At 38.4% G+C, this 11,177-nt stretch overlaps 1 protein-coding gene across 5 annotated transcripts in view; it reads right to left on the bottom strand.

Moving 5' to 3' along the window:
• Positions 1-4,593: 4,593 nt before the first annotated feature.
• The window catches only part of PDCD10 (programmed cell death 10), a 145,924-nt gene continuing 139,340 nt past the window's right edge, over positions 4,594-11,177 (bottom strand). For all 5 annotated transcript variants that reach the window (XM_085635175.1, XM_085635178.1, XM_085635176.1 and 2 more), the window contains one exon: positions 4,594-10,356. In XM_085635175.1, the coding sequence (XP_085491301.1) occupies positions 10,275-10,356 (82 nt within the window). In that variant the 3' untranslated portion in view covers positions 4,594-10,274. The remainder of the gene's footprint in view (positions 10,357-11,177) is intronic.

The following is an 11,177-nucleotide window of genomic DNA, read 5'->3' as shown; positions in this document are numbered from 1 at the left end:
CGAGAGAAAAGCCAGATATACCTGACAACACTTAATCGTGCTCCGGGGACAAGCAGAGATTACACAACTTGTGCTGGTCCTGCCTGGAATACTTGGCGTGACACTTGGGGCAAAAGCTGAATGGCATCTTTTCCATCCCTTGTCACTGACAAGTGTATGGAGTTCAATGCAATTAGTGTCGACAGTAGAAAGAGCCATTGAACCGGCCCAAAGGCTGGGCAGATCGAAAATGTAAAGGACTACCAATCATGTAGCGATTGTTGTGGCTCCCGTCAATGGCTGACAAAGACAAGCATGGAAAATGCAATAGGTCTCACTTTTGATTAAGTTAACCATTTGCTTTGCTAATGGTATTGTACAGCAAAGCAAATGGCTTTAACTTAATAAAAGGCGATACCTATTGCATTTTTAATGCTTGTTTTTCCTTGTTGCTTGGTGCTGTTATTCTTCTCACGAGGTCCAGGACAGCAGGCAGCCCGGAAAGCAAAGCGAAAGAGACAGACACTGGACAATAGGAGCCCTCCAAACACACGTATCACACAGGAGTCACCGGGCAACTGTGAGACTGCACCAATAAGCACACAACACCGGGAGACACTGGGTAACGGGGAAAACGTCTTAAAAGGTGGAACACCTCTTGCTTTGACAGGGGACCCAGTGAGACCAGATGGAAGACCCTGTGTGAGCAGCGGGGAGATCCCACGGTGGCCTGAATGGAGGTAGGCTCTGAGCTGCAAGAAACCCCCTCACCGGAGACATGCGTCGGATCTTAAGTGAGCTGCAAGGATGCCTTCAGTGAGGTCCTCGATGACGTTCTCTTGGGGGTAAATACAACTGACAATTCTATCATTAGTATGGTTTTAGCGCCTTCTTAAGGTCAGAAAGCGCTACACAGATGCGGACGGCATTAACATTCGAAAGAGACAGAGCGAAAGTTGGCGCGTCAGTAGAGAGAAAGCGAAAAAAAACCAAGCTCTCAGCTTTGTCAAAGGCAGACGCTTGTTTATAATTGCATCGCGCTTTCACTTAAAGTGAAAGCGCGATGCAATTATAATGCTAAAATAAACACGCAGCTGCCTTTGGCAAAGCAGAGTGATGATAAAAAAAAGTGCGTAGCGGCTATGTAGGAGCCACTGTGTCCCGCCGCTAGTAAAAGATGCAATCTGGGTGGGCGGGGCCAAAAGGAGACAGGGCAATAACCAGGGGGGACTAAAAACCCTCCTGGACAATCAGAACACCCGGCTTTGCATAATTGGTGACGCAAAACGACGCGCACCAATGCAAAACATGGGCGGAGCTGGGACACGGCTTCTTGGAATCGTATCGATTTCAAGAAGCCCTCGTAGGACGAGCAGCGCATGGCAGAATTCCTGTATCTACTAATTCTAATGGGAATTCATGAAATGCAAGATATCATAAATGAGTTCTTTGAAAGCTTCCTGCAAATGGACTGGCAATTACTTTACCATTTGTTATTTGTGTAGTTGCCTGGTAGTATCTGAAAGTACAAGATATTCTATCAATTGAAATATCATAGCAAGTTTTTATAACTTATTCTATTACTTACACTCATACCAAGATTTTCGAAAAACAGGTTATAAAATTGTCTAAATGGAAGGTTGGTTGACCCAATGTCTAAAGATAAAGCTAAGCTTCCATATTTTAAATACATAAATTGGCAGCATGATATGAGCACGTCATCACCATCCTAAAACTTCTTCACTTGCTCCCCCTTACAGTATGGACTGCCTCCAATAGTGCATGTAAAACTGATAAAAGAATCCACAAAGTCTTACTAATTTACTTGAAAGAAACTTCAACTCACTGAGGGACAAACAAAAACAAGACACTCAAAATGTAAGACAATACATCCACATAGGCATTTTCACAACTGTGTAACTCTACCACAGGCAGCAAGACTTACTCAACATTTACAGATGTTTCATTAAAGACTAAAAACACACCTTATCAAACTGTACCTCAATGACAACTTTTCTCCACCTATTTTCCTTCTTTCCTCACCTGGTGTGTCAATGTGTTCCTTAGTACCTCTACTATGTTACTTGTAAAGTGTCCGGCTGCCTTTGTGGCTTAGCCAGTGCTATAGGAATACTGCAAACTAATACAGTTACTGCATAGAAACGCAAGCTATAGGTTGTCACACATTGACCTTCACTGCCCACCACTGAAATTTAAAGTAACAAGTAATATACCACAGTGGCCCTTTCAAGATATGAAGCCCCATATAGGGAGATAGAAAGGGGAAAGGCAGGAAGAGACTGCTTTGAAGACAGAGACCACAGAGGTCAGATTTAAAGTGATTTATCCAAAACCTATACAGTCCACTTAGCAATTGGTAAAGTATAAATATGTAGACATTTGACTGACCAACTTTCCCTTTCCTAGTTTTTATTGGTTAAGATACGAAACTTGCTTATGCACTTCAAGTTCAGAGAGCTATTAGTCTGTTTATTTAGCATTACCAAAAACTATAAATCTCATGGCTGAAGCTGTGCAAACCTAATCTTAATGTGGGTTAGACTTTCCTGCACAGTGACTTACTGATTGGCCGCAGTGCTAAAGAGGTAGGGATACTGATTAATTTATTAGTCAAGATCACTAACCCTGCAAATGTTAAAAGGTGATGCGGTCTCCCAAAAGTGCTATTTAAAGGTTTCAAGCCCAGGTTCTCTTTTTTTATATAAGAGAAGGAGCTATTGAATAATTTTAAAATCTGCCATTCTGTGAGGAAGACTGAGTTCCCAGGTTAATATAGATTTTACTGTAATAAAGCCAAACTTACATACTTTTTAAAAATAACATTATAATGGGTCCAAATTTGATGCAAAAAGGACCCTATTACTTGTGTAAAGAAAAGTGCTTTGGGGCAATACAACAGATAGGCACAACAGCATCCGCAACTCCTCTTACTTTTAAATTGTGGCATTTGTAAGGGTAAATTGAAGAAATGTTTAGTTGTTCCACAAAAAATCACTACTACCTATATTGGTGAGTACTTAAAAGAAAAAATACCCAACGCTTGGACTACTTTAATGTATTAGAAATTACAAAATGCGTAGTTTACAATATACTCCGCAGAGGATCTTGAAGTTCTTGGTCAGGTGTGCCACACAGTTTTTTTTTTTTTTTTAAACTGTGCAGGTAATTTTTCTCAGGCAAGCCGTCAAGTGATTCTTTTGTACTGGCTGTGTGGATTTCGTTGTAGGACAGTTTAAAATGTAACAGAATATACAGAATTTATTTGTAAGGTAGGTCACAGCTACCTCTTGCTCGGATAGTCTTAGCAAGTCACCATCCTTCATGTACTGCATCCCAGACAGACATGTTATGATGGAGGACAATGGAGCGAGCAGACTATTAATACATTTCTAAAAAGGGCAATGAACTGAGGTCATCTGGTCATAAATGCAGTCATTTGAAATAAGCCTACCAAAATGAACAGTATTTAGTCATCAAAACAAACTGCATGCATTTTGAGCTCAATACGAATAAAATGAAAATGTTTAAAAACTCAGAGGACACCATAAAACTACTGTTTCACCAATTCTTAGATTCTGTATTATTTGTCACATCTGTGCAGAGAAGTAAAAAAGTAGGATTCAGAACTCCCTAATTGATGAATAAGTACGTTTGGTCACTCGGATAAGTCCACCTATCCTTCTCACATGAATTCTACAAAGTCAATGCACAAATGCAAACTCAAAAACCAACACATTGCCTAATGTTTAACATAGTATATGTAGTCAAAACTACATTAAGCAATTATGCTACACTTTATGCATTTTAACAGTATTTGAAACAGTTTAACATGGTTTCAGACTGCTGAAAATTAAAGTTATCCACATTTTAAAAATCCTGCAGTTGCACAAGTAAAACACAAGGAAAAATAAATGTATACATATTTGCACAATTTTAAAGCTGAATACTGCAAGAGGACACACTTATCAAGGGCATGGGTCACTCGAGTCTTAAGGGCTTCCGTATTTACCAAATTGTTAACAAAAAAAAAAAAAAGAGTGCCATCTCAAAAGCAATTCAGTATGTGCCATATTTTGTGAACGATAATAATGGGGAAAAGTGGCAGGGTTCCATTTGCTTGGATAATCAGACAGAAGGATTAATCTTATCCCAGGCAATTGATTTTTGCCATTCAGGTCTTGTCCAAAAGGTGGTTTGAATCAAATAGATTTCAAATAGTGAAGTAAAGCAACTGTATTTCTATGAGTAAATCCCCCCCCCCCCCCCACCTCCCCCCGACCATCCTATCTTTTTCAGCTTTACAGTTCTGGAGGCTAACTACAGCTTTACACCTTTTGTTTTAAAAAAAAAAAATAATAATTTGAGCTTGATAATATTACAACTTAAGAAGGTGCTTCTGTGGCATTAATCAATGCAGGGTGATTGAAGCCAGGACAGTCAAAACAGGTGGCTGAGATAGAGCTCTTTGAAGCAGATACTGAATAGCTGAGAAGAAACTGCTTTTGCAAAAGAATTAGGATTTTTCTCACCTCACTATCATCAGGAATATTTGATGAAAATAGTGTCTAATTATGGTAAAGACAGCAGACAGTCTGAACTGGTAAAAATGCTTCTTTATTTTTATATACAGTACATACATTTCACAGAGAGATTACAGGTTGTGGCCCATCTCCCTATAGCAATGATCTAAGGCCCTTACGCTGCACATAAGAGCCTTGCACAATATCTATTCAGCGTTTGTAGAGAAAAAGCCTAGCATAACAACACAGGGCTCTAAAGTCAACAACTTAAAGGTCAAGTTTTGATAAATATTGGCAAATAATATAAATCTAATCTGTGTTTGCAAACCTGCAGATCATTCTGAGTAACAAAACAGCATATTCCTCTACTGCAACACCGCAAGAGATATTCCTGCCGTTAAAAGCTGTGGAGAAAAGAAACTGCAAGGATAGAAAGGAAAGGAGGGAAAAGGAGGGTAAGAATGGTATGATGCCACTGAGGATTGCAAAGGCAGAAGAGAAAATAAGTTAAGAAACATCATGCAGTCATTACGGCACAGCAAACTGGTGTTTACTTCATTCTTTTTAACATTAACAGTAGTTAACACATGCATATTTTGAATATAGTGTTTTAACCACTGTTTAATCTTTTTCCAACAATCTCAAGATGAGAATTGATCAATAAATTGTTACCATCCTTTAGGCATTGTAATGATCACTTTCATAAATTGCAGAGAAGAGAAGCAACATATTTAAGAGCACATGGGCAGTGGAGGAGAGACAATGAGCTGTGAGAATAACCAATTTTGAGGGATGAAGACGTCATTGTGGCAGATTAAGCAACAAATTCCCTGCTCTGGAAGACAGCAGCACTTTGTCTACTGATGTTAACATAGCAGTTAAAGGTGCTGAGCACGGGGAAATCATTGCTAGACAGATGTAATTTTTTTATATAACCATACCTAGGAAGCAATAGACATTTAAGTCCATTGCCCGCTGTGGATGAGAAATGCAAATGATGGCTGGCAGGCAAACACAAGACAATCATATGGTGGAGAAGACATTATATCATGAATGAGGTATTCACACCAGTATGTGAGAGCAAAGGTATGGTCTGGGAGGAGAAAAGGGCAGATAAGTAATAGAAAGGATACCAGGTATAGATTTAAGAGGGAGACGTTTTGGGAGCTGGAGGACAAAGAAAGAGGGGTCTGATCTCCAGGAAACAAAAAAAGGCAGTAGTCCTTAAAGTTAACATATATCAGGTCTGCAAATGACTGCTTGGGAGGAAGAGACTTTGGATTCCATTAGAACAAGTTCAGAATACACACCACAAGAGTAAACAGTAGAGTATGACTCTGGGGTAATGTTTGTGATCTCTGATGGTGCAAAGTCTTTTCACTGCTCACCTAATTGACAGTTACAGACATTTCAGGCTGTATGTTTGAAGCCCAACATTATTACATCTGCTGAGATACGAATTTGCGATAAGCAACCTTCTTACTTTACATCTGAACACAAAATTAGAATTAAGAAAATATGATCAAGAGAATCACTGTAACAGGAAAGTGAATGTAACATTTCGTACAATCCATTTATCAATACATCAAATGAACTTATATATGTGGTAGTAGTTATTGCATCAGACATATTGTGCTTTTTGAAGACATTTTTACTCAGAATGGCAAAGATGTTCAACAGATTTTGAAACGAGTGCAACTTTACTTTCTAGTCAGCCACTGGCCCACCCTCAAACTAAAAGAACTAGCATGAGAAACATATCAGCAACATAAAAAAGATCCAATTACTCCTGGCAGGAAATTAGAAACTGCAGGTTTAACATATGAAAATACTTCCACTGTCTGTAACACTAAGTTAGGCAGCTACAACGTTTTGTTTCTAGTTGAATTAATGCTTTAGCACAGTAATCTAATTTGAGGTCAAGTATGCAGTGCAGGACTGAAACGGTTTCCCAACTGTAAAAGAATGTTAGATGCTGCTAAAATAAAACTACTTTGAGAATCTTTAGCTACCCACCTATATGTGCATGAGGAAGCTATCTTTCAGCTGCTTAGGCATTAATCATTGCCAGTTGATCGCTTTATGAATGGCTCAGTGTGGACTACAGTTATATATAAATGCTTTATATAGTACATGGAACACTACACCAGTAACTATTTTAAAAAATGAGGGCTACTTTTCAGCGTACTCACACTTACAGTACCAAATTATCAACAAGGAGATACACTGAATTTTATCTTGGGTATACCTTCAAGTAAAACATAAAAAGACAACTACCGGAGGAGGGTAGTAGCAACAGGGTAGATCGGTTTATTAAACACATGAGATAAGACAACACATTAGGATCATTACCACCTTACACATTTAACAAGGGTACAGTGCTTCATGATCCCTATAACTTAGGATAGCACTTCCTTGTACTGATAAAATATTTGTGCCACAACAGGCGCTGCTCTTAAGGTGCTCTTAAAAATTATTTTTTTTTTTAAGCACCTCTACTTGGCTTACCTATCCATTCAGTGCAGTGCTTCGATGCTCTACAACACTACTTTCATGATCAAGAGACTGAGGTATCCTAGAATCCATGTTGACCACAAAAAACTGAATTGTCAGCACTAAAACTCAGAAACGTTACCTGTGGTGAACCAAAGACCCCAACACAGGTAACTGGACACTTCTGAATAATAAGAACTATGAAGCAGTTTTCAGAAGCATACGATGATCATTCCAGGATGCATGGTCGTAAACCTCATATATACTTTCAACGCAGGGACACTTCTGGGCTGACTACAAGGTACTGAACCAGCCCAAAACTAGTAATGTGCGTGCACGCATCCACCATAGCAGGAAGGTGCTTGTGAGCAATGTTATGTCAATCAGAATTAGTGGGACAATGATGTACACGTAGGGTTACTGACTGTACTTTTCATTGCTTACCACCCGAGGAGAGTTGCAGGCGCTTGATATCAATTTACCAGCACAATCATGGCACTATCATAGTGCAATTCAGGTTTTAGAAAGCACCTTTAATAAACGAGGCATCAGAATATGCACAGAGACACACACACGGGTTGAATTACTTCCTGCGATGTTAGCTGAGAAAACTTTTTAAAAAAACAAAAAAAAAACAATAGCTTGTGTATTATAAACCAGAATACACCTTGGACTGTGCTTTTATGATTCAAATGTCAAGAATCATGCCAATAAAAGCCTGAAAGGATGCACGTTAATCCAATAGCACCTAGGAAGGCAAAACCTACCGCTGGCATTTAACCTATTAAGGTTCTATTGTGCCAGGCTCGGGAATACATAGTAAAAGTAATGCAGAGTTCTGTAGTGGGAAGTGGCTGCACGCTTCCTAGCTGTAGAGGAATATTGAAAGGCTCTCTTTATGATGGAGGAAAGACACTAAGTTGGTCAATGTCTATATCACAGCCATCATAAACAAAACAGCTGGAGTCCTGGACTGCACAGATGTGTGTGTGTGTGGTTTACTTCCAAGGGTCTAACCCAAGAACACAATGTTTAAATAAAGTAGATGCCAGATCAGATGCAGGTGAAGAGTTGGGAAAGAACTGCAACTTAGGTAATTCAATTGAGGAGTACTGCTACTTCAAATAAAGGTGAAACACAAAAGTGGACTGATATTTAGTCTTTGATCACAAGATCTTTATTTTTCCCCTAGCTACATTTCAATTTATTTTGAGATATGATGAAACTAGTTTAATTTTACATTACCTGTATTCCTTTAATACAATCGTGATGGGTATTAGTTCAGTTTCTGGCCTTATGATCTGAAGATTCTCATCACGTTTGATCAGTTGTACCCATTGAAAGACCAGGACTTCTAGTGTATGTGTCGCAATTTGAATGGAAAAGTCCTCTGAACGCAGGTACTGAACTCTGCTTTCATATGCCCTCTCTGTGACATTCATTACACTATCCCATGGATCTTCTTAATCAAACAGCTATTAAACCTATGGCGAACTATGCATATAAGAAGAGGACTTAACTGTAAGCCTTCCTCAATCTATGGTGCTCCTAAGAATTGGGGATGGTAATAGGTTTCACCAGTGGTGAAGGCATACAGTGAAGTTTGAATATAAATGGGCAGTAAAAGGCATAGTTTGTAGTGGCACAATCAAAATTCAAGCAATTATAATTAAGGTAAAAATATCTGCAGCAGCAACCTCCTTCAATATGCAGAGTACCTACTGTTATGGGCCTGTCCCAAATAAGATAGTGACAATACCCTAAAAAACAAAGCATAACACATGGTGATAATGTGGCAGTCAAAATCTTGCTGAGACAAGTTTTTAGGAAAAGAGTATTTCAATTCAATATAGATTAAAGTCTGAAATATCTCAAAATCTGTTACGTTCTCCTGAGACGCCAGAAGAAAAAAAATATGATCCGTGATCTGCACTATGTATTAAAGGTGTACCCAAGAACAAGTGCTGTGCGAATGCACATGCTGTGTAACTTATAACTGAAAATTAGGATTGTCTATCTTAAAATGTTGTGAAAGATGCCCTTAAGTATTCATTGTAATCTCCCATGGAGTACTAAACTTCATACCTGGAGCAAAATAAAACAGTGTGTCGGTCTTTAAAATTTATTTTCTGTAACCAATTACTACCTACACTTCTCTGGTACCTCTTCTCACAATTGCCCAGCACCTTAATTTCTTGTCCTTAAACAAGTCTTACTGTCCAGAACAGAGAAAGGAATTAGCCTAACTATTCCAACCATCTGCTGCACCAGCATGATGCTCAGAGATGAAGAACGTGGCGCCGCTCTTACAAAGTCTCAAAGCAAAAACTTCCCACAATACCGATAATACATTAAGTTTGAAACTTTTTCCTCAAGGAAACAATAGAGGACTTCACATGCACAAACATGTCCCGGCAAACTTTCTCAGTGCACACATTGTTTGGCTTGGCCAAACAACCAAAATAATCCCTCTATAAAAGAACATCACCATTTTTAAAAACACATCTGGTAACTTGTGTGACCATAATTAAAGTTCAGAAAATAGAGCCCTTTCTGTTTAATAATAAATTAGGTGTCAATATTGCATACACTGCATATTACAACAAATTATCAGTAGCATTAACTTCATTTTGAAAGTTCCAATCAATATCATTCTCTCTCAAGACAGAATAAATGTGTCCCTTTTTATTCTTGCAGTGCTTTCCTTAATTTTACACAACCTTGATACTTTACATTGTTCACATATTTGACAATGGAATTGTATTTGCTGTATTTTATTACAGTTCCCTCTTTCTGTATGTACCCTTGTGCTGCACATGTAAAACCCCAAAACATTTGGAAAAAAAGCTGATTTAACAGATGTAAACTATTTATTGAATATTTGCCACCAAATATTGTTAAATACATAATCTTGCAGCTCTTTGCTTTCAAGTTAAAATGTCAGAAACAAAACACCAATATTTACACTTTTTATAAGGAATGTTACATAATGACACATTAAGGCGTAAATTCTTTTGGCTTATAATTCTGAAAAGAATGATAATAGCAAAAAGTGATGCAAAATCTTCATAGTGAGATTATGATTAAGCTACAATAAATCTTACAAAAATATGGTGTAAGCTGGCAATAATCCCATTCAACATTCTGCATTTTGTCCCTCAAAAGGAACTGATAATTTATACAGTCCAAGCTTTAAAATTTACAGATGAAGGTAGTTTTTTCCCACCATTGAAAATTACAGCTTTTTTCATGTACAGCTTTTCAGGCCACAGTTTTGAAGGTCTGGAGTATCAAGTTGGTTTGATGAATTAGTCGGTTGGCACTTACAAACACGTTTATTGCCCTGTTATAGGAAAGAAAGGAAAATAATAACATGCAGTTGCCTTCACAACTAATTGTTCCAAATAGTAGACACTATGCAAAATATGCTGTTGAGGCAACAAGAACACTTTCACATCTAAAGGAAAAAATAATACACTAGGCAATTATATAAAGTTGATTTCCCATTCTCCCATCCAGTCCAAAACCTGACTTGATTTCTTTGCATTAATAAAAAGAAAACATGTTCAATGAATGGAGAGTCTGTGGAAACAATGGTACATTAAGCAGTCTTTGAAGGTTGCTACAGATAGTGAGAATTCATGCTGCTACTATATTACTTGTTCTCTGCGTATGTGACCATTCAATCACAAGAGCAAACACCTGATCTGATTTGTTAGGGTTTAAATTGCGTAATGCAATGGCAGCAAAAGCACTGACAAAAAAGCATGTACATAGTAGCCATTCAATGGTACATGATCAAATATCAGTTCGAACAGAAACAAAGATCAGGTTATGAAATTGATGGGTGGCGAATGATTAACTCAGATCTGATAATATAAATACAATATTTACAGCACTAGAGTGGGAAAGTACAAACGGAAAATAGCATTAAAATTGCTGCAGCTGATGATGGTCCCGGCCAGGCGCAGAGTAACCATAACCTGGATGGGGCAGAGAAGCCAGGACTTGGCACCATGGCCCAGGGATGTGAGGGAGTGGGCCTTAGCGGAGTAAACATATGAAACTAAATCGGAAAGATAAGCTCCAGGCAGACCTCACTGAATGGAGAGAACTGCGCAACTCTGTCCTCAACCCAGATGAGTTGGAGAGTGAGCAGAATGA

The sequence above is a fragment of the Triturus cristatus genome, chromosome 11, assembly GCF_964204655.1.
Source record: "Triturus cristatus chromosome 11, aTriCri1.1, whole genome shotgun sequence".
Taxonomy (NCBI): domain Eukaryota; kingdom Metazoa; phylum Chordata; class Amphibia; order Caudata; family Salamandridae; genus Triturus; species Triturus cristatus.
This window is presented reverse-complemented; position numbering and strand designations above follow the sequence as displayed.